This window comes from Protopterus annectens, chromosome 8.part1 (assembly GCF_019279795.1).
Source record: "Protopterus annectens isolate FY-2018-M chromosome 8.part1, PAN1.0, whole genome shotgun sequence".
NCBI lineage: Eukaryota > Metazoa > Chordata > Ceratodontiformes > Protopteridae > Protopterus > Protopterus annectens.
The window spans coordinates 344,511,904-344,538,103 of NC_056742.1; the positions used below are offsets into that span (position 1 = coordinate 344,511,904).

At 41.7% G+C, this 26,200-nt stretch overlaps 1 protein-coding gene across 1 annotated transcript in view; it reads right to left on the reverse strand.

Moving 5' to 3' along the window:
• The window catches only part of NAE1 (NEDD8 activating enzyme E1 subunit 1), a 1,377,685-nt gene that overhangs the window by 1,289,708 nt on the left and 61,777 nt on the right, over positions 1-26,200 (reverse strand). Inside the window, exon 3 of the mRNA XM_044081916.1 lies at positions 7,958-8,018. Coding sequence (XP_043937851.1) covers positions 7,958-8,018 — 61 coding nt within the window. The remainder of the gene's footprint in view (positions 1-7,957; positions 8,019-26,200) is intronic.

The window sequence follows — 26,200 nt, forward strand, 5'->3', positions numbered from 1 at the left end:
CATTTGTAGATAATATGAAGAATAAAACACTATTTCCCCACTATATGAAAATATGAATGCTATCATTGAGGGTAACTTGACCTAGAAAGAACCTTGTTCAATTTATACAAGTTAGTGAAACAAAAACCGATACAGCAAAAACAAAGTAGTAAAAACCAAAGCTGTACAATGATGCCAGACACTCCTGAATAATTCAGGATTTATTTCCCACTCAAGACAGTAAAATCAACTATACGTTGTTAAATAATTTACAATAGGTCAAGCGCTTTCAATTACTCATATATTCTTCATTGACTTCTTCAGAACCAAAACTTAACTCGCAGTGAAATTCTTATATAACACCAGCTAAATACGCCCTTTGCAACAATTAATTCTTAAAGATACACTCATCTTGATCCCTAGAATATAATTTCTAAATACTGTTAAAACCATTCAATAAATTCATTAAACAGTTACCACTGAATCATATATTATAAATTCACTGCTCTGAGTTTCAAAACACTTGATACGGAGTTATTTTCATTACACCCTGGTAAGTCCTGAGAATTTAAATTTAGTTACCACCATAATTCTTTAGCTTCCAATAAAATTTCCCATGGACCTCCTCTAGAATCTTGATTTACTTTCTCCAATATGGCAAAATGGAATTTATTGTAACTTTTACAATTTGAAGTATGTTTTAGAAATTGCATTATTTAAATTTGATTTACGTATGTCAGACATGTTCGTAAATTCTTCTGCTTACTGTACTTTCTGTTTTGCCAACATAACAGGCACCACAAGGGTCACAGCATGCAATGTATATTATATGCCTTTAGTGGTGCAATTAAACCCACTGGTCAGTCTGATTTTCTTACAAAAAGGTTCCAAAAATCTCTCTTCAGCTTCTAAAATAAATGTAACTGATTACAATGCCAGCTTTTTATTATCCCTTTTACTGATTTAATATTTGACAGTCATTATAAAGTACAGTTTTGTACCTACCATAAATGTAGATGTCCGAGAGGTATGCATCTGCAGTCCTTACAAATGGGTTGTCCTGGCCTCAGGCAGCCCTTCGGTCGGCCGGATTCCAAAGTCTGGGTCTGGCCTCGGCTGATGTCGCACTTCACCTGACGTCATAGCTGCAGTTCAGCGGGTATAAAGGCATCAGCCGACGCCATTTTCCTCAGTGTTTCTTGCCCCAGATGCCAGGTGCCCTCTAGGAAGGCTAAATTTGGATAAATGCAAATGTTTCCAAACAATAGAGAGCAAATAGAAATAAACATGTATATACATATATACAAACAAATACACCATAATAGATTCCCCCAGCTAGCTACAAGATGGGCAAATACCCTAGGAGTACCACAGAGGGGAAGGAGGGTGGGTAATCCTGACTGCAGATGCATACCTCTCGGACATCTACATTTATGGTAGGTACAAAACTGTACTATGTCCTTCAAGGATGCACCTGCAGTCCTTACAAATGGGTAGAATACCATAGCCAAACTGGGGGAGGAGGCACTAAGGAGGCACTAAGAGTTTATGGTGTAGTTAAGATCCCTTGCAAAACAGCAGTGGCAAAACCTGCTCGGGATCTGGAGTATAAAGGCAGATTATAATGCTTGGCAAATGTATGCACGGAGCTCCAAGTAGCAGCCTCTAAAATGTCTTTGGTAGCCACTCCTCGTAAGAAAGCTGTAGTAGTGGCTGTAGCCCTTGTGGAATGAGGTCTGATGTTTTCTGGAGTTGCCTTTCCATGAAAAGAGTAACAAAATCTAATGCAATTTCCTATCCATTTTGAGATTGTTTGTTTTGAAATTGCTTTTCCTTCCATTCCTGTTGCATATGCTACCAGAAGCTGGTCAGTTTTTCTATTGTTCTTGGTTCTGTCCAGGTAGTAGCGCAATTGTCTGTGTACATCCAAGGTATGCAGCAATCTTTCCTCTCTGTTCTGTGGGTTGGGGAAGAATGTTGGTAGGTGTATTGCTTGGTTTAATGATACCCTGGAGACCACCTTTGGCATAAAGGTAGGATTAGTTCTCATGGACACTCTATCCTGATGGAAGATAAGGAAGGGCTGTACTGCCATTAATGCCTGTAATTCAGAAACCCTTCTAGCTGAAGTGATTGCAAGCAGGAATGCAGTCTTCCAAGATAAGTACTGTAATTCTGCTGTTGCTGCTGGTTCAAAAGGGGGGAGTGTCAACTTTTCTAACACAAAGTTCAAGTCCCATGTAGGCAATGGTGGTTTCCTTGGTGGCTTTACATTTTTGATTCCTCTGAGAAACTGCCTGAGTAGAGGTTGAGAAAAGACTGGAGGATCCATGTTGTATTCTGCTGAAATTGCTGATGCATGAATCTTAATGGAGGAGTAAGACAGACCACTGTGGAAAAGCTCTGCTAAGAATTCCAGGATGTTAGCTATGTTTGCCAATGATGCATCTACTCCTTTTGTTGCACTCCAAATGAGATATCTTTTCCATTTTGCTCAATAAGTTTTCCTTGTTGAGGGTCTGCGAGCCTCCAAGATAATGTCTTTAACCCTTTGAGATAAATCTGGGTTATTTTTCCTTATGTAATGTTCCAAGCAGCTAGCTGCAGTGTTTTCAAGTTTGGATGCAGGATTTTGAAGTTGTTCTGTGTTAGCAGTAGAGGTAGTAGGGGTAGAGGCCATGCGTGTTCCCGGGACATACTCCTCAGTAGCGGGTACCGATGTTGCCTCGGCCAATCTGGAGCTATCAAAATGATCCTCGGGTGATCTTCTTTGATCTTCAGTAGCACTTTGTGCATCAAAGGAAGAGGTGGGAATGCATATGCTGTCAGGTTTTCCCAACTGAAGGATAGGGAGTCCACTTTCCAAGCAAGTGGGTGGTATGTCCTTGTGCAGAATTTTTCAATTGGTGGTTGTGTGGGGATGCGAACAGGTCTATTTCTGGCAGTCCCCATTTCCTTGTGATGGTTTTGAAGATGTCTGGATGCAGCATCCATTCGTGGGCATCCGTGGTGGTTCTGCTTAAAATGTCTGCTAGTATATTTTCTTTTCCTGGCACGAATATGGCTTGGAGCTGAATGTTGAGGCTCAGGGCCACATTCCAGAGGTCCATTGCCATCCGGCATAGAGGATATGAATGTGTGCCTCCCTGTTTGTTTATATACCACATAACTGTGGTGTTGTCCGTCCTTATCAGCAAATGACCCTGTTGAAGAAATGGTCTGAATGTCTGAAATGCCTGTTTTACTGCCAGCATCTCTTTTTGATTTATGTGTAGGTTCATCTGGTCTTGAGTCCATAAGCCTTGTATGCACTTGTCCACCATGTATGCCCCCCATCCGAGGTCTGAGGCGTCCGTGGTGATAGTCTGGCTTGGGTGAGGCCTGTGGAAGGGCAGTACTTTGTTCAATTGACAGGCCTGGGCCCACCACTGGAATTCTTGCTTCAGGCATGGAATTACTGGAATTTGGGTTTCTAGGCTGTGCTTGTGCTGAGACCATAAATTCCTCAGGTACCATTGCAACTTCCTCATATGTAGTCTGGCATGTGGAATTATTATTATGCAGGATGCCATGTAACCCAGGGCTTGCATGATTTTCCTTGCTGTAAGGTGGTTCTGCGTTGTTAATGCCATGAAATAGAGTGGTAGTTGCTTCTGTTTTTCTGCTGTGAGGAATGCCATCTGGTTTGATGTGTCCAGTTCTGCACCCAGGAAGGTTATCCTTTGGGATGGTATCAGCCTTGACTTTTTTGTGTTGACTGTGTATCCCAGGGGCTTGCAGCAGGTGAATAACCTTTTTCAAATCTTTTGTTAATTTGTCTTTGCTGTCCGCTTGTAACAGGCAGTCGTCCAGGTATGGATAAATTTGAATTCCCTGAAGCCTGCAATGAGCAATTACTGATGCCAGGCATTTCGTGAATACTCTGGGCGCAGTAGATAAGCCAAAAGGCAATGCTGAGAATTGATAATGCTCTGATCCTGCAAGAAATCTGAGGTATCTTCTGCAATTTGGTCGTATGGGGACGTGCAGGTATGCCTCCTTGAGATCCAGAGTCACCAGCCAAGACTCCTTGCCCAGCATGGGAAGAAGTTGCTGTAGGGTCAGCATTTTGAATTTTGGAACAATGAGATATGTGTTTAGAGCGGACAGGTCGAGGATAGGTCTCCATTGGTTTTCCTTTCTTGGTACTAGGAAAAGCCTTGAATAAAATCCTTGTCCTTGTTCCATAGCTGGTACCTTTTCTATAGCTGTCATCCTTAGCAAGTGGTCTATTTGCTGTAGAGCGTTTGTCCTTTGGTTTGGAGGTAGGTTTGGCATTCCTCTCTTCCTTGGAAGAGTATGGAAGAGAAACCTGTAGCCCTTGTCTATTGTCTGTAAAATCCATTTGTCTCCTGTAATGTAATGCCAATTTACTGAAAATAAGGCTAATTTTCCACCTAAAGGTGCTGCCAGTTGTTCTCTGGTAGGCGGTTACAGAGCCAAGTCACTGTGATTGTCCTGTAGAAGTGGTAGTGGCTGGATCTGTGGCAGTAGTTCTCTGGCTGTTAGGCTGCCACTGACGTCCCCTGTAGGCACCTCTGGATTGACCTCTGCCTCTAGGGCGTCTATTTCTGCTTCTCTGTGCTCTGGTGGTGTCTGGAAAGGACCAATTCTTGGAAGGCCAGTTCCTACTAAACCTCGGAGGCTGGACCTGTAAGAAATCCTTGACTGTCTGGACAGATTTAGCTTTCTCTTCCACCTTCTTCAACACTTGCTGTGCAGGGGAACCAAACAAACTGTGCTTTTCCATGGGAGCATCTAGAAGCTTTGACTTTACATGGTCTGGTAAGGATTGCTCTTTTAACCATGCATGCCTTCTGATCACTGTACCAGTCATAGCTGATCTAAAGGAAGCCTCCAGTGCATCATAGCCGCATTTTAAGGAATGATTACTGACCTGCTGAGTGTTATGCACCAAATCCTGAAGGGACTTACGGTCTAAAGGTTCAGGAGAGGACAGTTTTTTAGTGAGCTGATCTAACAGAAATTCCTGATACTGAATCATGTGGAATTGACAGTTTAAGGCCCTAGCCGAAAGAGTAGCAGAAGTATAAACTTTTTTACCCCATCTCTCCAATGCCCTAGATTCTCTTTCAGAGGGGAGGGGGTTTTTGGCAGAGGCAGCTGTTACAGCTTTGGGGCCCTGTGAAATAGTTTCAGGATCTGCAATAGGAGCCTTATACAAATGATAATGTGTGTCCGGAACCCTGTAGTATCTGTCGGGCTTAGCAGGGGCCGGAGGCAGTGAGTCAGGGGCAGTACAAGCATCATTAAATGCATCATCCACAACTGTAAGTACTGGAGGAATAGCTAAAGGCCTATGCTGTGGTAAATGCAAAAAGGTCCTAAGCCTTTTCCTAGAGTCTGAAAAATCCTGGCCCTGCCATTGAAATTGTTCCCTCACAGCATGCAAGGTTTCCCCAAAAGAAAATTCTTCAGGAGGAGAGGCAGAAGGTATGGAATCCTCTGCATCAGAGTCCTCATATGGAGAATAAGGGTCCTCTGGAGGATTTGTATTTTATGAATCATCAGAGGAATAATCTGAAGAAACTGGCTCAGGGGGCTCTGCTCTAAGCCTCTTCTCTGGAGGTGGGTGAGAGGCCCTGTCAGGGTGAGACTGGGTTCCCCTGATCAAGAAATGAGATCCTCTGCTAGACTAAGCATTTGAGTACTAGAGCTAGGCCTGTGAGAGGGGGCTTTAGCAGGCACGGCCTTTGAAGATTTAGCTGCTTTAGCCCTGGCAAAAGCCTTAATTGACATGGATGCAGGGGGCCTAGCAGCTCCACGTGCAGGAGTAGACACATCTAAGGGGATAGGTATCTGATAAATCCTGAGAAACTGTAAGAGCAGGTGGATTTTCGGTAGCAGATTCAGCCATGCTGGAAGAGGCCTCGGTAGAAGGAGGCATGCTTTCGGCCGAAGGAAGAACCGCGGACTCAGCATCGGCCGGCTTAGCAGCGGTTTTGGTCCTTTTCCTTGCGCTTTTTAGCTAAATGTGAAGTCGGAGTCTCCGACGGCATGATATAAGCAAAAGCGGAGCCGAAAAACTCCTCTGCAAACTCCGACCGACGTCTAAGTGTTCGTCGGTTGAAGGAAGCACAGGCTAGACAAGCTGCTACGTCGTGGTCTGGGCCTAAACAAGGTAGGCAGTAAGAGTGGAAATCTTTATGAGGTATTTGTTTCCCACAAGTTAAACAGTTATTCACTTTTTCTGACATCGGCTGAGGCAAGAAAGTGTCCTCAACGGGGTACTTAGCTTTTTAGAAGTCTTCGGTAGTAGCAATCTCTGGTTCTGACCGACCGGCACTTGCGAACAGCTTCTGCTTCAGGCGCCACGCGGCAAGAAAGACTGGGGAAAATGGCGTCGGCTGATGCCTTTATACCCACTGAACTGCATCTATGACGTCGGGTGAAGTGCGACATCAGCCGAGGCCAGACCCAGACTTTGGAATCCGGCCGACCGAAGGGCTGCCTGAGGCCAGGACAACCCATTTGTAAGGACTGCAGATGCATCCTTGAAGGACATCTTACATATTTTTTTAAATTTCAGGGCTTAATGAGAAATATCTCACTATCAAGTGTTTTGCAACTTAGAGCAACGGATTTATAATATGTGATTCAGTGGTAACTAATGAATTTGCAGAATGGTTTTAACAGTATTTAAATATGTGCAATTTAACTGTTGTATTAGCTAGCAAATACATATTAATTATGTTCTAGGGATCAAGATAAGTGTACCTGTAATAAATAACTAATTGTTGCAAAGGGTGTTTTTAGATGGTATTACTTTAGAATTTTACTATGAGTTGTTAAGTTTTGGTTCTGAAGAAGTCTACAAGGAATATAGGAGTAGATTTGACAATGTATCGTTGATTTTACTGTCTTGAGTGGGAAATAAATCCTGAATTATTCCTGAGTGTATGGCACCACTGTATACCTTTGTTTTTTAAAAATTATATAAGTTAATTATAGTTCTAAATAATAATAATTTTGATGCAAAATTCTGGAACGTTTTAAATAGTGGATTGTGTGACTCAACAGATGGTAAGAATAAAGTTTTATTATTTAAATCAATTAGTCAAACAAAAGTTTATACTGGAAAGTTTTCATGTGGAAATATATACATAGAATGTTTGTTACCCCCTATAAAATCTCAAAAGTTTAGTAAAATAACTACTTCAGTATGTTGGAGATGTAGTAAAGATGTAAAAGCTGACTAGACACAAGTTTATAGTGTGAAAAATAAAATGCATATGGGGAAGAGATAAGTATGTTTTTTTTAAAGGGGTTATGGTTTGATAATTGTTCTTTAACTAGATCAGTACTACTAATGAATGTTCCACTTCCTTTAAATGTAAAAGCCAAACAACAAAAACTGTTTTGGAGTCTCCTCGCAGTAGCTAGAAAAGTTATTACAAAAAATGGAAATCAAATTCAGTTCCTACATTCAAAGAATTTTTAAATTAAACATCAATACTACTTAAAAATGAAAAAGAAGTGATAAGAACAAGATCTATGACTCATACTAAAACTTTCAGTTGGGATAGCCTTGAAATGTTGCTACTGAAATACCAAGAATCTTAATGTGCCAGATGTGCAACATTACCTTGATGATTCTATGCATTTCTAACAGTGCATAACAGTATGTGATCCTGAATTTCTTCCTGTGCATGTACTGTAAAAATGTTAAATTAATAAAATTTTTCTTAAAAAAAAAAAATAAAACCCCCTCTGACTTATCAAGAAAGGACATGGGGGTAGCATTCCTTCAGCTATGCTCTATTTTCTTTCTTGTGACTACCAACCAAAATTAAGTAATACAACAGAATACAATCTGCTGGAACTGCTCACTTTCCCACAACTGATCACCAAAGTGCCCAAAAGAATGACAGATACACTTTCACCAAACACCCAAATGACAACACTTAAGATCACTTACTTATTTCCAACATCCTCTCCAGTGACTTGATTGCCATCCACAATGGTATAGGATCCAATCCCTTAGCATAAAAATAAACATTTTTAATGATTGTATGAAACAGTTATAATACAAGATATACAAATTAAATGTTAAGACACTAACTACATATACATGTATTCTGCTGTTTGCCATTACTTATTAGATTACTTGCAACAGCCATGACAATTACATCAATAAATCTGAGACCTTATCAAACTCCAAACAGCAGCAAAATCATCCTAACCATATATAGCACAAGATGCATCAGAGTGCTCTCAGTTCGATGTCATAGACATTATGAAGCATGTTACAGTACATAAAAGTTTAAGAATTAAATTTTATTAAAATGATTCAGTCAGGGGCATACCCCGATATGATAAGAAATAATCTAGCCACACACACATATATAGTTATTCATACATACATATATATATATATATATATATATATATATATATATATATATATACACACACACATACACATATATATATATATATATATTTAAAATATATGTTTGTTTGTCTTTTTGGCTTTTCCCGGTTAGGGGTCGCCACAGTGGAACTCTAGTCCGCTAATGACTGGCAGTAGATTTTTATGGTGCCGAGTTGCCAGCCCGATACCCAACCTTCAGCGAAGGCACACCCATTTATGCATGTCTTTCGGAGGCCACTCGACTGCGGGGAGGACATGCAGATTCCACACAGAAGGCACTCCAGCCGAGAATCGAACAGGAGAATCTCTTGCTGTAAAGCAACAACGCTACCACTGTACCACCGTGGCATATATATATACACATATATGTGTGTGTGTGTGTGTGTGTGTGTGTATATATAGAAATATATATATATTATACATACACACACACACACACACACATATACACGTATCTCTTTACAGACAGACACACACATACACATATATATATATATATATATATATATATATATATATATATATATATATATACCTATCATGGATATAAAAAGTTTACACACCCAGGTTTTGTGATATAAAAATGAGACCACAATAAATCATTTCAAAACTTTTCCCACCTTTAAAATAGCGTATAACCTGTACAATTCAATTGAAAAACAAATCTGCTAGGGAGAAAAATATAAAAAAATAAAAAACGTATAATAAGCTGGTTGCCTAGAGTGCAATGAAAAAGTATTTGGCCCCTTCCGGACTTCTTATTTTGTGCATGTTTCTCACACTTAAAGGTTTCAGATCATCAAACAAATTTAAATATTAGACAAAGATAACCCAAGTAAACACAAAATGCAGTTTTTAAGTGATGATTTTTTATTTATTAAAGAAAACAAACTATCCAAACCTACATGGCCCTATGTGAAAAAGTAATTGCCTGCCTTGTTAAATCATGAAATAACTGTGGTTAATCACATTTTTGGGAAAGCCGAGTTCAATTTCACTAGCCACACACAGGCCTAATTACTGCCAGATGTGTTGAATCAAGAGATCACTTAAATAGAACCGGATAGACAAGGGAAGCAGGCTAAAAGATCCCAAAAAGGAAGACATCATGTCGCACTCTAAAGAAATTCATGCCGCAATTTAAAGAAATTACGGAACAGATGAGAAACAAAGTAATCGACATCTATCAGTCTGGAAAAGGTTACAAAGCCATTTCTAAAGCTTTGGGATTCCAGCGAAAGACGGTAAGAGCCATTATCCACAAATGGTGAAAACATGGAACAGTGGTGAACCTTCCCAGGAGTGGCCGGCCTACAAAAATTACCCCAAGAGTGCAGCGACGACTCATCTAAGAGGTCACAAAAGAACCCAGAACATCTAAAGAATTGCAGGCCTCACTTGCCTCAGTTAAGGTCAGTGTTTATGACTCAACCAAAAAAAAAAAAAAGAGACAGGGCAAAAATGGCATGCATGGCAGAGTTCCAAGGTAAAACCACTGCTGACCAAAAAGAACATTTTTGGGAAAATATTCTGTGGACTGACGAAACAAAAGTTGAACTTTTTAAGAGGTGTCCGTCCCATTACATCTGGCGTAAAAGTAACACAGCATTTCAGAAAAAGATGATCATTCCAACAGTCAAACATGGTGGTGGTAGTGTGATGGTTTGGGGCTGCTTTGCTGCTTCTGGACCTGGACGACTTGCTGTGACTGATGGAAACATGAATTTTGATCTCTACCAAAAAATCCTTTAGGAGAATGTCCGGCCATCAGTTTGTGACCTCAAGCTGAAGCGCACTTGGGTTCTGCGGCAGGACAATGATCCAAAACACACCAGCAAGTCCATCTTTGAATGAAAGGTGGTTCATGCTCAGACACCCTCCAATATGGTTGAATTAAAACAATTCTGCAAAGAAGACTGGGCCAAAATTCCACAACAGTGATGTGAAAGACTCACTGCCGGTCATTGCCAACGCATGATTGCAGTTGTTGCTGCTTAGGGTGGCACAACTAGTTATTAGGTTTAGGGGGTAATTACTTTTTCACATGGGGCATGTAGGTTTGGATATTTTTCTTTCCTTAAATAAAATCACTTAAAAACTGCATTTTGTGTTTACTTGGGTTATCTTTGACAATATTTACATTTGTTTGATGATCTGAAACATTTAAGTGTAACAAACATGCAAAAAAATAAGAAATGTCTCCCTCTACTCTTCCCTTATTAGGCCAGTCATTGAGTACAATGCCCCATTTGGCATGTACCTCACTAAACACCTGCAACAACTGGAGAGGCCGCAAAAGTACCTCACAAAGAGAATCCTAGGCCTTAAACATTTGTCCTATATGGACAGACTAAAAAAAAACTCCAACTATTCTCCGTCTCATATCGCCTACTTACAGGTGATCTCTGCGTTACTTACAAAGCCATGTCTGACCCAGCTGTGTTAGAAATGCTACATCTAAAGAAATCTCAATCCCTCCGCACCACATGCTCCAGAGACCTCAACCTCATTACCACAATCAACAGAAGATGCTGGAGGGGCAGATTCATAACCCAGAGACTGTCCATTCTATGGAATAGACTTCCCATACATGTCAAGCAGAGCACCTCACCAGCCCTCTTCAAGAGAGATCTTGATGAGTGGATGGGAAATAGAAAATTCAACCCAGGGATCACTCCAGTGGCTTTACTCAACAGAGGCACTGGGAAATAAGGTTAGTTGGCACAATGCCACTGTCATCCTATGGGCTAAGCTTGTAAAGGTTTCAGGGCCATTAGCCTTGTACACACCTATGAACCTAAATCAGGAAGGGGGCAAGTACTTTTTCATTGCACTGCAAGTGTGCACACCCTTAAACTAATACTTTGTTGAAGCACCTTTTGATTTAATTACAGCATTCAGTCTTCTTGGCTACACACCTGCCATCAATTAAAAAGACCTGATTGAACCCAAATAAAGTTCAGCTGTCCTAGTAGGATTTTCCTGACATTTACTCAGTTGCCTGCTTCAGCAAAAGCCATGTTTCGCAGAGAGCTTACAAAGCATCAAAGGGATCTAATTTTTGAAAGGTATCCGTCAGAAGAAGGGTACAAAAAAAATTCTACAGCATTGGATATACCATGGAACACAGTGAAGACAGTCATCAAAAAGTGGAGAAAATATGGGACAAGTGTGATGTTGCAAAGAACTGGATCTCCCTTCAAAACTGATGAAAACACAAGATGACAACTGGTCAGGGAGGCTGCCAAGAGACCTACAGCAACACTGTAGGAGCTGCAGGAATTTCTGGCAAGTACTGGTTGTGTACTACATGTGACAACAATCTCCCGTATTCTCCATATGCTGGGCTATGAGGTAGGGTTGTAAGATGGAAGCCATTTCTAAAACAGAAAAACATCCAGGCCCGGCTAAAATTTGCAAAGCAATACATCAAGTCTCCCAAAAGCATGTGGGAAAATGTGTTATGGTCTGATGAGACCAAGATTTAACTTTTTGACCACAATTCCAAAAGGTATGTTTGGCGCAAAAACAACACTTTGCATCACCAAAAGAACACCATCCCCACGGTGAAGCATGGTGGTGGCAGTATCATCCTTTGGGGTTGCTTTTCTTCAGCTGCAACTGGGGCTTTAGTCAAGGTGGAGGGAATTATGAACAGTTCCAAATACCAGTCACTTTTGGCCCAAAACCTTCAGGCGTCTACTAAAAAGCTGAAGATGAAGAGGAATTTCACTTTTCAACACAATGACCCAAGCATGCATCCAAATCAACAAAAGAATGGCTTCACCAGAATAAAATTAAAGTTTTGGAATTGCCCAGCCAGAGTCACATTCAAAGTGGGAAAAGTCTTGTAATGATTTATTGTGGTCTCATTTTTTTGTACCACATTTTAACAGGGGTGTGTAAACTTTTATAACCACTGTGTGTGTGTGTGTGTGTGTGTGTGTGTGTGTGTGTGTGTGTGTGTGTGTATATATATATATATATATATATATATATATATATATATATATATATGTATACACATATTATATACACACAGACACACATACATACACCCCATTGAAATCGTGAAACACTAAGATCGACTTTCAGTATCCTGACATGAAAACAAACGAAAGTGCAGTTATTCGAAACTGCACTTTCACAAATGTGAGGTTACCGCATCTGCAATTGGTGTGGTGTGCTCTCCTTTAAGGTGCAGTGTGGTCTGGGATTTAGACATGGCGGATGATGTGTAGCTGTGCACAGAGATTCAGGTAAGTTTTAACTGTTTAAGGGTTTTGGCTCAGGATGTATTATGTTTAGCTGTTTGGGAAGATTTGGGAGTAGGCTAGGGTAGATAGCCAAGAGTGTGCGTATGTTAGTGTTGAAGGTGGTGAGTTTTGTAAATGTGTGATGTGTGTATTCACGTGTACATTTGACAGTGTGCAAAAATAAGTGGAAGGCGTGTAAAGGTAGATTTTTTTGCATTTTTCATGGCAGTGCAACCTTGTAGTTGGTATGCATAAGTAGCAGGGTTGTGGGGGCACAGACCCCCATGTGGGGGGCTTGCCCCTGATTATACATAGGTTATGTGAGTTTTGTTGGTGTTTATGATGTTGTGGAGGAAGGTATATTAAAAAATGAACGTCAACTGCTGAAAATTCGGTGTTATGAACTTTCAGTATAGTGACATTCATTTTTTTAATTTCTTGTTGTAGTGCGTGTTTGGTATTTGTGTCTCGAGATCCTGAAAATCGGTCTTTTCAGTATTTCGAGATTTGAAAGTAGACCCATACATATATATATATATATATATATATATATATATATATATAAATAAATGAATATATACATTTATAAACTTATCTATACAAATATATATACGTACACATATGTACACACACACACACAATGGTCAAAACAAATTGTAAAATCCTTCATGGTGTGGTAAACAAGGGAACTCTGTTGCAGGAAATCCCAGTCCCAGAGTTTAACATTTGGAAACAAATGCTACCAATACTAGTTATAAAATGGGACTTGGATGCAAACAAGGGCGTTACCTACAGTTTTTTGAAGTTCTATTCAGACAGTTGTGTAAAGTGGGAAACTAAAATAGAAAACATACTATAAAACAAGACAGTTTATCTAATTCACAGAAATGTCAAAATTGAAGATATGAGCCATGTAATGCAGTTTAAAATGTACATTTTCCACTGATATCTAGGTTGTCTAGCTCAAAAATGACCATTTACAGTGCAGGCCCAAGATAAAAACTTTCAACACATATTATAAGCAAATATAAGTCAGTAAATTATACATGTACTAATACCATAAAATGACTGTACATACAAGTTTAACAGCACATACTGCAAGTAGACAGAAAAAAATTACAATTTATTCTGAGCACTTTTGTACAGTAGTTTAAAGGACTTTGCAAAATTTTCTGAAAACCTCCTGAACTACTTGACAAAAATGGTCAAAATAAATTGTAAAATTCTTCATGGTGTGGTAATTTTTTTGTTGACTATTGGCCATTTTTGCTTTATTTAAAAATAGGTAGAAAGAGGTAAACTGCTGATTATAAAGAGGTAAAGCATAACCAGTGGGGAAAAAGGTCGTACCCAGATGATCAGAATGAATGCATATGCCAAGTAAATAATGAAAACACTATCTAATTCAATAATGTAAACCAGAGAAAAGTTATATTGTAAAATCTAGACATGACAGTTTGGAGATTACTAGTGGTAAATATTGCGCACATTCAAGTATGAGAAAGTTCTTTAATCAAAGGGAGGTGGAAATGTACTTTTTACTGGTGATTTTAAGGACTGATGAGGGAAGGATGACAGAGGTACAAGGTGATTAAGAGAAAGTCAAGAGTAAAGGAATGAAGGGGGAGTGAAAAAGCATGACCTGAAGAAGAAGAATTTGCAATTAAATGGAAAACCTAGAAACAATCAATGTTGCATATCCAGCTGTTGCAGAAGTGATCTAAGAACGTGTCACTCATCTACTAGCAACACAATAATGTAAATAACCAAGAGTGTAAAAGTATGTTTAAATCATGGCAACACATTGGTTTATGATGTGTGAGGCGTCTAACGCCATAAACAACAACACTGAAACTAACCTCCTACTTTTTAAGTGATTTACAATACATGAAGCAAGACCAATAACCTAGCATTTAGTGTTGCTGTCCGTCTCACAGCACTTGCTATTCCAGTTCAGTTTTGTGCTAGGATGCCAAACGAGCTGTGTTTGCACATCCTTCCTGGGGCCATAAGGGTTTCTTCCCTCATCCCACATGCCATAAGTGAACAGATAATCTTACAAATTACTCCTAGGTGGGTGTTTCTGTTCTGCAATGGCCTGTCACCTTGTCCAGTATCCGTTTCACTATCTTGTATCCACTGACGAATGAATGGAAAATCTTATTTATAAATGTATAAAGAAGTAAGCAGCCTAAATAAGGAAAGCCAAAGGTATTTACTCCCAGAGACTAAATGATTTTAGCAGATGGACACTGTTAGAAAGGTATGATTGGCATATTACATGCAGGTGCAAAACTCAACAATTTAATGCAGATTTTGCAAATGTGGATACTCTTTCAGTAACACAGCTACACAAAATAGCTCATTATTATTGTGCAGTTCAATCCCAAACAGTGATTTCAAGGATTCTATGTCTGATCAGCATAGTTGTTACATTTTATGAAACAGGATCAGAAGAAAGGCCATGTTGTAAACTATATGTTAAACGCTTAAAAAAAAAAAAAAGATCAAAAATAGTGAATACTGAATAAATTAAAACACAAGGTCAAGGGTTGGCATATAACAGTGTTGAATCAAATTGTAAGAAAAGTTATCAAGTCCACATATACAATTTCACTATCATTATTTAGTTAAATGCCAAGAAAGCGATTTTGCAATTTATTGTAGGGAAATGCCCTTAAAAAACAACTGTAAGAAAATCATGCCATCAGGTTGAGCCCCAGTGAATAGCATGCTGACATTTTAAAATTATAAAAATTTACAAATGACAAAGTTATGCTCAGCTACCGAAATACCCACTAAATACTACATGTGAAAGCCTATAAAAGCAAAGTGCTTTGCTTATCTCACCATATGACTGGCAACACAAACTGAAGCTGCATTCACTGGCAAATGAAGGCAGTCAGGTTATGACAGTACGAGTGGATGAAGGAGGTTGTAGGGGAGGTGATCTACACAGATATATGTTACATACAGGTTTTATACAAACTGGGAAACTGTCACTGCCTAACTTTAGGAAGTTAGGAATAGGCAGCCCCCTCAGTCAGTAATGAAACAACCTGGGAAAACAGACCTGTCTTTCCATTGCAGTCAATAATAAATGAAGTGGGGAATACAGATTTGGTAGGGGTGGTATAGAATAATGGCCAGATTGAAGCATGGTAATAGCAGGAACTCCAATGTGCAATTCCAATAAAAGTAACAGACAACAGAGATCATGAACCCATCACTATCTAGAAATGCAAAGATGTGTTCTGCACTGCAGTACTGTTCAGGCTGGATTGCTCATCCACACAGGTTGAAATTGTGTGTGCAAACAGATAAAAATGAAGCAAATACAAGTTGAGAAAAGGCTGCACAATTGTAAACAGTTTAACTTTAGCTCTCCTAGTATGAAAACAGAAACTGAGAAATGGCTATTAAAACTGTTGGCTTAGGTAAAATGCAGTTACTGGCTAGTAATATACTGCCTGGATGCCAGCAAAGAAGAAATGTGGAGAACCTGAAAAGAAAATCAAGCCAAAAAAGTGAAAAGAAAACACTGGCTGGGAAGAAACATGGAGCTGTTCAGCAAAAATCAGTTCAAATTTCAGCTTTGGTACAAGAGATGGCTTCCACTAGTTTAGAGTAAAAAAAATAAATGTGCTGAGAGGTGATTAAATAAAACACTGAAGGAATATATCAACTTAAATAAAAATGTTGGGGCGGGGGACTTCAGCTGTTCAAATGGTCTGATAAAATTGCAAAAATCAGTGGCTGAAAAGAAGAAAAGGATGGCGGACTATGAGGCTTTGCAAGAGGAGCTGTTTCAACAAATAGTAGCGTTTATTTATTTAAAAAGAAGTTATGTACTCACCATAACATTCCATCTGAGTAGGTACTTCAATTGTCTGCAACCTGTGGGTATCAGATCCGAGCCGGCAGCTTTACTCATAATCCCCTGCTACATGCTCCCTTTCCTCAGATAGTTGTTAGATTAAGCAAACTCTAAGACCCACGACAGAGGACCAAGTAATGCCTAAACACATGAAACAATCTCAATCATGATAGGAACCACGATAATGGTTAGGGGGCATGGAGGGGGGGGGGGGTCGGTTGCAGACAAATGAAGTACCTACTCAGATGGAATGTTATGGTGAGTACATAACTTCTTTATCTGAAGTAGTTACTTCATTTGCTCTGCAACCTGTGAGACAGAGTCCCTAGCTACCTAAAACCTTGGGAGGCCCTCAAGGAAGGATATTCCGAAGCACCACGGAGCCAAAGGAAGCCCTACTCCTGGAAATCATATCCAATTTATAATGAGAAATGAATGTATGGGAAGAGGACCAAGTAGCTGCTGAACATATGTCGTCCAGGAGAACCCTGGACCAGAAGGCTGCTGATGTGGCTATGGATCGGGTTGAGTGGGCATGGACTCCGATAGGAACAGGTTTACCTGAGGCTACATACGCATGAATGATGCACTGTGAAATCCAATTTGCTAAGGTAACTTTGGTAATAGCTCTACCCAGAGCAGATTTGGCAAAGGAGACAAACAATTGATCAGCCTTGCGAGTATCCTTCGTCCTGTGCAAGTAAAAACGTAGTTGTCTATGTACATCCAACTTGTGTAATTTGTATTTCCCTTTGTTCTGAAAGTTGGGAAAGAACACTGGTAAATTAATCGACTGATTAATATTTGACTCCGAAGCCACCTTTGGTAAGAAGGAAGTGTTAGTCCTGAGAGAGACTCTATCCCTATGAAAGATTAGATAAGGGGGTTTAATGCAAAGGGCTTGAAGTTCCAAAACCCTCCTGGCTGAAGTAATAGCAAGTAGAAAGGCTGTTTTCCATAAGAATTTGAATGGAACTGAGGCGGCAGGCTCAAAAGGTAGGTTTTTCAATGCTTGTAAAACCAAAGTTAGGTCCCATGGTGGGACCGCAGTCTTAACTGGTGGTTTCAATAGAAAAATACCTTTCAAGAAGGTTTTGCATATCTTCGCAGAAGCTAAAGATTCCAGCCCATCCCCTACATGAAAATGGAAAATGGCTGCCAATTGTACTTTAACTGTAGATGCACTAGCTCCTTGATGAAAAATGTGTGACAGAAAATCAAGAACCGCCGGAATAGGGACGGAAAAGGGATCTAAGCCCTTGTCCTTAACCAAGACAGAAAAACACTTCCATTTACTACTGTAAATTTTCCTGGTAGCAGGCTTGTGAGCCGCTACCAGAATGGCCTTTACTGGTGATGACATGCCGGGAGTCCTTGCCATCAGTGGAACTGGATCAACCAAACCGCGAGCTTGAGGTTTACCAGGTTCGGGGGTTGCAATCCCGCAGGATGCAAAATCAGATCCGGAATGGGATCTAAGATCCATGGAGGAACTACACTGTGAGACCGCAGAGAAGGGAACCAGATCTGGCGAGGCCAGAATGGAGCTATGAGGATAATTCTGCTCCCCAACTGATGTGCTTTCTGAATGAACTTTGTCATAAGAGGAAGGGGGGGGGATAAGCATAGAAGAGACCGGGTGGCCAAGCATGAACCAGAGCGTCTCTGGGGCTCTCCCCTGGTGGGGGAATTATTGGGAAAAACTCGCTGCACTTTATGTTTGACGGAGAAGCGAAAAGATCGCAGCAAGGTAGACCCCATTTGAGGAAGATCTGTTTCGCAACTGATGGTTTCAGAGACCACTCGTACGGTGTGAGGATCACGCGACTCAAGTTTGTCCGCCAGAATGTTGGACCGACCCGGAATGTGCGTTGCTACCAGAAAGCAGTTGGTAGATATCGCCCACTCCCAAACTCTCATTGCTTCCCGACAAAGGGGATAAGATCTGGTCCCTCCCTGTTTGTTTATGTACCAGACTACCGCCATGTTGTCTGTTTGAACCGCAATAGTCCATAGAGGAAGAAGGTCGTGGAGAGCTTACAACGCCAGAAGCACCGCCCTCATCTCTAGGACACTGATATGCAAAGCAGTCTCTAAGGGGGTCCATGTGCCTTGGACGGTTCTGCCCAAAGAATGCCCCCCCCCACCCAAGGCGAGAAGCATCCGCGGTCAATGTGGCTTGGGGCGGAGGCATCACGAAGGGTCTCCCTTCCCACAGCTCCTGTGAGCGAAGCCACCAGAGGGAGGAGTCCCTGCAAGCCCTGCTCAGGGGAACAGGGGTGTTCAACGGATGTAGCAACAGAGACCATTGGACTTGAAGGGTCCATTGCAGAATCCTCATTCGTAGACACGCGTGTAGGCAAAGACCGATTGCGGCCGCCATAGAGCCTAGTGCTCTTAGGATGAACTCTGCTGATGGAGCCAGGTTCTGAAGGAGGGCTATAACCTGACATGACAAACTGTTCACCCTGTCTGAAGTTAGTAGGGCCCGAGAGAGGCGAGTGTCCAATTTGGCCCCTATAAATTCTAGAACCTGCACAGGATGAAGAAAGGACTTTTGAAGGTTTACCGAAATGCCCAAACTCTGGGCAAGAGTTAAAGCTTAATCCCTGGCAACACACAGCTGATGCCTGTTGGAGGCGGTAAGGAGCCTGTCGTCCAGGTATGGAAAGACCTGAATGCCCTGGAGTCTCAAGTGGGCTGCAACCACTGCCATGACCTTGGTGAACACCCTGGGGGCTGAGGTGAGGCCGAACGGAAGAACCCTGAATTGATAATGACTGGCTCCTGGCCAGAAGTGGAGAAACCTCCTGGATCGTCTGTCCATTAAACTGTGGTAGTACGCATCCTTGAGGTCTATGGAGCACATCCAGTCATTCTCCCGAAGAAGAGGGAGAATTGACTGAAGAGTGACCATACGGAATTTCTCTTTGGGAATGAACAGGTTCAGGGAAGAAAGATCTAGAATTGGTCTCAAGTCCCCTGTCATTTTTGGCACTAAAAAGAACCTGGAGTAATAGCCCAATCTGAACTGGTCTGGGGGGACGCGCTGGATAGCTCTTTTTTTCTAGCAGCTTCGAAATCTCTGAAGCTGCCACCTCCCTTTGATCGGGTGGGGGACATCGGGGAGGCGCTTCATAGGGGGAAACTTAGGAAGGAAATGGAATAACCTCTGGATGTGATTCGAAGCACCCATCGATTCGTCGTGATGGACTCCCAATTTAGTAGGTGCTCCGACAAACGCCCCCCCCCGACTGCCTCCAGAGAGGGACAGCCAGGTAAGCCCTCAGGGCTGTTGCGCGGGCCTGTCCGAGAACGGTTCTCTAGACCCGAAGTTACGCGGCCCCCCTCTACCTCTGGGCCGGCATCCATCTTGTCCTCCTCTGCCTCTGAAGGACGAGGGGTCCGAAGCTGGGCGGGACTGCTGAGACTTACGGAACCACATCGTCTTTTGTCCCCTTTGATTCCTGGAAAAGGATCGCTGGGGATTAGAGAAGTGGACCCCGACTGCAGACAGCGTCTTCCCATCCTTTTCGCTTTGGACCAGCGTCTCGCGGACGGTCTTGCCAAAGAGTGAAGAACCGTCAAAGGGTGCATTCGTGAAGGACGCCTTAAAGTGTTCCGCAAAATTGCAAAGGCGGAGCCAGGCGTGACCCCGCAAGACGACCCCTGCTCCGCTAGCTCTAGCAGCTTCCTCCGTAGCATGGGAGAGTAGCCGCATAGACGTGTTAGATATAGACTTTAGAGTGGCCATACGAGTCGAGAAAGTCCTCTTATCCTCAACAGTCATGGACTCCGGTGGAGCTGCAGCGTATTCCTTTACGTCTCGCTGGAGTCTGATGATGTGTGCCATGTAGATCAGCGCCCTTACAGAGAAGGTGGCTGAAGCGAACATCCACTTCCCAATGCGGTCCAATGTCCGAGATTCCTTATCCGGAGGATGGACAGTGGAACTCTCCTGTGCGAGTTCCTTCTTTGTGGCAGCCGCCACCAACATGGCATCAATAGGTGAACCCTTAGACCAGGCCTGCCTATCATGGGGAGGGCTAAGAATTTTATCTGGCCTTCTTGGAATTGGCTCCACAGTGTCCGGCTCCTTCTATGCCCTGGTAGTAATTAAGTCTACCAGGGGGGACACCCAGGAGGTAGACGGGCCTGCCTCAAACGCCTCCAGAAACGTTTGTGGCAGCCGCCACCAACATGGCATCAATAGGTGAACCCTTAGACCAGGCCTGCCTATCAGGGGGAGGGCTAAGAATTTTATCTGGCCTTCTTGGAATTGGCTCCACAGTGTCCGGCTCCTTCTATGCCCTGGTAGTAATCAAGTCTACCAGGGGGGACACCCAGGAGGTAGACGGGCCTGCCTCAAACGCCTCCAGAAACACAGACTCGTCCGAGGAAGGTTTTTGGGCAGACCACCCCCCCTCTAATTCGCAACATTTCCATGATGTCTCCAAAGGAGACATCCTCAGGGGGTGACCTTGGGGAACCTTCCCCCTTCATCCAAATCCGTGTCTTCCGTGAGGGACTCCGAGGAGTCCAGGTGCCTCCTTTTACACTTCGGTTTGCGAGGGACCTCCTCGGTGGGACTATCCGAGGAGGGCTCACCTACGGGGTCCTGTTCCTCTAAGGGAACTAACTGGAGGGTCGGGGCAGGCTGTCCCAGTGGTCGGATGATGGAGGATACACCCAAATGCATATGGGGGGGGGCGGAAGGATCTGTCGCCCGGACCGGGGATCTGGAAGGTCTCGACAGAACCCTTTCCACTACCTCAAACTCCGAAGGCGAGCCGCTTTCCCCAGGCTCCAAAATCAGCCTCCTCGACTCCGAAGTAGGGATCGGTGTCGGAGCCGACACGGTCAGATCTGAGAGGGAAGTGTGCCCCGACCTGAACGGCGCCGAAGACACACCCACCCCTACGGATCCGACACTCGGCTCTCGGCACCGAGAGCTAGGATCTGACACGCTCGAGGGTACAGTCGGTGAAGTTATCGGAACTATCGGCGCCAACAACTCCCCAGTTCCGAAAGGGCCCTGATCCAATGACTCCGAAACTCGAAAACGGGTTGGAGAAGGAGCTATCGGGGCAAAAAGAGGGGCTGCTCTCCCCCCCGGGGGGGAAGCAGGAGCACCCCCATCTGCATCTGAGTCTGCAAAAATTGACGCATCATCCGATCCATGTCCACGTCGGTCAGGCTTCTTGTACATCCAGAAGAGGTATTCGACCTCGAGGGAGACTGGCCCTCCTCCTCCGGTGAGAAACAAGGCGAAGGGAGCCAAGAGGGAGAGGATCCGGAAGCCCTCACAGAGGGACTAGCAACTTTAGATGGCGGGGCTGAGGGATGAGTCTCAGCTCTCCTCTTGCGGCTTCTATGTTTTTCCTTTTCTTTGTGCCTCTTCTCTCTGGTAGAGGCAGACGAGTCCCCTGAACCCTGCACAGAAGAGGGAGGTTGAGTCCCAGGCAGAGTCGGGGGATCTAAAGGCACGGGGGCTGCAGTAGCAGCCTGTGCCTTAGAGGGAGAGGAAGAAGTGTCCTGCGGTAACAAACCCGCCAGGATCAACTTGTTCTTCCTATCCCTGATGACCCGGGGGTTGAACGCTGCACATATCTGGCAGCTGGTGGACAAGTGGGCCACCCCCAGACACAAAACGCACTGAGTGTGGCCATCAGCTGGGGAAAGCTTATGGCCACACTCAGTGCATTTAGAAAAAATGGCTTTGGGCCCTTCAGCCATCACACTAAACACAATCACACACTAAAGGGGAGGGAAACACAAAAATAAGCTAAATTTACCGCAAAAAATTTAAACTAAGGCTATCACTCTAAGATTGGAGACTAAATCACTCACACACTACCTAAAAATCAACTTTTCTCCGACTTTTTTGAAATACAAACTGGAAAGTTCTCTTAGGAGCTCTTCACTAGAAGCTTCTTTCAGCCGCAGCAAACGAGGTCTGAAGGAAGGGAACATGTAGCAGGGGATTATGGGTAAAGGGGAGGAGCCAGGAGCTCGGTTCTTTTAGTTAGTAAAGCTGCCGGCTCGGATCCGAGGTTGGATCCGATACCCACAGGTTGCAGAGCAAATGAAGTAACTACTTCAGATCATTTATTTACCAGTCCGACTTGGAACAAAGCCAATTTTCAAAGGAGACCTATGGAGAAACACTCTAGATGCATGACTTTGTAACTTGGGAGGAAACCGAAGCACCCGGAGGAAACCCACACAAACACAGGGAGGACATGCAGACTCAGCACAGAAGGCACTCCAGCAGAGAATCGAAGAATCTCTAGCTGTGAGATGACAACGCTACCACTGCACCACCGAGCCGTCTGAAGCATTAGCTCACACAGAGAAAACTTGGGATTTTAAATTATACAACATAAACTGGAAGAATCAGACTGCAACTGGACTTGGTGTTCCACAGCAGGATTTGTTAAATGAAAGGACGCACAGTGTATGCTCCAAATCTGGCTATGAGAAAGAAGCCAAGAGGTAGTAAAGTTGGGATCCTTACAAAATTGTAAGGAAATACAAGGTGTGTGGAAAATAATTATTTACTGCACAGAAGAGATGCAAATTTATTCCAGCCATCAAGGAGTGTCGAGACAGGTATGAGATTCAAGCTGCTGTATCCAGCTTTCAAAAGATTATTATTCTTGGAGGATCTAAGACATTTTGGATGCAAAACAGGCTAAGAAGAAAATAAAATATGTTTATCTAAAAAGGTGTACTAGCAAGCAGAAAGAAAATCTGCTTCTCATTCTTTTGACAATAAAACTCCTAGAGAGATTTTGCCAGTGAAATTTTTCTACTGTTCCAAAAGAAAATGGTTGAAAGACAGAAAAAAGCACAGGAGTTGGCTAGAAGAATCAGGAGTACCTTGGATTTGAAGGAACAATACCAGCACTACTGAAATTAACGACTAAATGGGAGACTACAAAGTATCAATCACAATTGGGAATTATGGCCTTGCAAAAAAAAAAAAAAAAAAAAAAAAAAATGGGAGAGAGAGACTGAACTTTTGCTTAGTTAAACTTGTGGGTTAACTGTAAAGCATATACTCCACTTTAAGGCATTAATATTTAGAAGCATATAAAATGGAAAAAGTAGTAACTAAGTAAAAAATAATTCTTATCAGAATTTGTATAAACCATTTCACAAAATAAACCATATGTTGTATTATAAAACATTTTTGTAAAATGTGCAGTCAGGGTTACATAAAATGCGCAAGAGGGGAGTATTTTCAGTGATCACTGTATATATGTTAAAAGTTATTACAGTACGCAAGTACTTTTTTGTAAGCCGTGAGAAATATAGGCTTTACACTATAACAAAATAAGAAAGGCAGGACAGAAGCAAGTTTAAGTTCATATACTGCTGCGATATTTGTGCTGCTGGTGTGGGGTGGGATGTAAAGATATACTGACTACATATGTGGAATTAAAATAATACTTTCCTTTGTTTTACAAGAATGGATGTCCAGATTACTGTCCTTGGTTTAAGCTTTAACAATATTTTGGTAAATAAATAGATCTGAAAGATGTGACAAAACTATGAAAGGCATGAAAAATCCTAAGTTTCTTTTATATACAATGATACTTGCTTATTTTGTTCCTTTAGCATATGCGCTCCGTTGGAGACAAGAAGTCTGCAGCTGAAGGCAGATGGCCTGGGGGAATTCTGTACACTGTGTTCAGAGTGAAATTTACAAAGATTCCTTCATGCATCCACAAAGCTGTTAGCTGTTTTTGTTATCTCGGGGCTGATCACTTTTACATGGGGATAAGCTATCTGTAGGCTCAAGCAATTAATCGACAGGGTTTTGAGCATTCTTTACTGACGGAAATGAAAAATTTAAAGGTACAGTGGCAAGCAGTTCAGTGAAAAATAAGGTTTTAAATTATACAAAAGTGAGTAACAGATAATAGCCTCCCCAACAGCCTTAATACTTTAATGCAGTTAACAGAATTTAATAGAACAGTACACAATTTAAAATATAGCCAGTGCACTTTTCTTAAGTATAAAAGAAAATGTTTTTTGAAAGCAAGCAAGACATTTTTTCACAAGTGGGAGGGAAAGAGACATAAGAAAGGACAGCAAGAAGTGTAAGTGGGAATACAGGCTGTAACATGCTCTTTAGCACTGGCAACCTTAATTTTAGATTATGTTATGCATGTGGGTATAGCTACTAACAATTTAGAGTAACTGTTCTTATTTGGAGGTTTAAACTTTGTTGAAAATGTACACACTTTTTCTCTTTTTTCTAAGTTAACAGGAAATGGGAGTGTTCTGAAAATGTATCTAGTTTTTTGTTTGAGGGTTTTCATTAAAGCAAAAAGTCTTGAAAAATGTGACACAGGTTCAAATGGATATGACTAGACACAAATGTATAAAACATTGGCCTGTCAAGCACTGCTGTGTGAATGCAAGACAATAGCTGGAAATGCACTTTCAAGACAACTGTCCTAAAATAATAAGTGGGAACAACAATGGCTACTCTCTCTATATATTATCTTGGAATGTAAACAGCCTTACAGATACAGAAAAAAGGAAATAATACTGAATTATATCACGAAATTCAGAGTGCAAGCAGCAATGCTGCAGGACACATGTTTGGAAAGAGATGAGTATGTAAAGTAGAAAAAAATATTTTCAGAATGAATATTCAGTAAAATATCAGACACAAAAGAAAAGGGGAGCAATAACAGTGACTGCAGCAGGGGCTTCAATAGAGACAGATGAGGGGAAGAGAGACAATAATGGTAGATTTGTGGTAGCAAAGGGCTAGTGGCAAGGGAAGAGGATTGTGCTGGCATGTATTTCCATTTAACCAAAAACTGCTATTAAACAGCTTAAGAAAAGTTTAGGAGACGTAATCAGCTTTCCGAGATGGGGACTGGAACTCTACTTGCAATAATGGGGTTGCATTAGGGGACCCAGAAGGGAAAATATGACAGAGGGCAGGTTTCTGATGAATTTTATGAAAATATTTGGTATGGAAGACCTGAATTCAGTAGTAGGAACTCTGATTGGGGAAGGTACAATAACTAGGCTGCTACTTGTAGAAGAAAGTCATAGTCTACAAAAACCATAAACACTGACAGGCCAAAGACTATCCATAAAGACAATGAAGTGGACTATTGAGGATAAGAAAGAAATTTTGTATAGTTACTATTATGCAAAAAGACCAGAATTTCCAGACACAAGATATACAAAACAATTAAGAGAGAAATTAGAGAAAAGAAAAATACTTCCACAAGAAAAACTGTCAGAAGCTGCAAATAAAAAGGTGTATTCATTAATAGAACAGATTTGTGAAAAACAGTATATTGATCAAGAAACTTTCATCTGTTTGGAAAAGGAATCTGAGGAAGTGTGAAAATATAAACAACAAGCCTAGAGATTTTTGAAATGTATAAAAAGGAAATATGGACATGGGAAAGAGAGAGATTTGATATGGTGCAATATTTATGCAAAAGAAAAAGCCAAATTAATCAATATAAAGAAGGCAGCGCCAAAGATATTTGAAGAGAAATACAGGCAAGGGCATCCAGATATGGAAAATTTCACAATAAAAAAATAATATCACAAAGAGGGGATGTAGAAAAGAAGATTAGTAAAGTAGAAGTAAAAAAATAGAAGTTAAAGTTA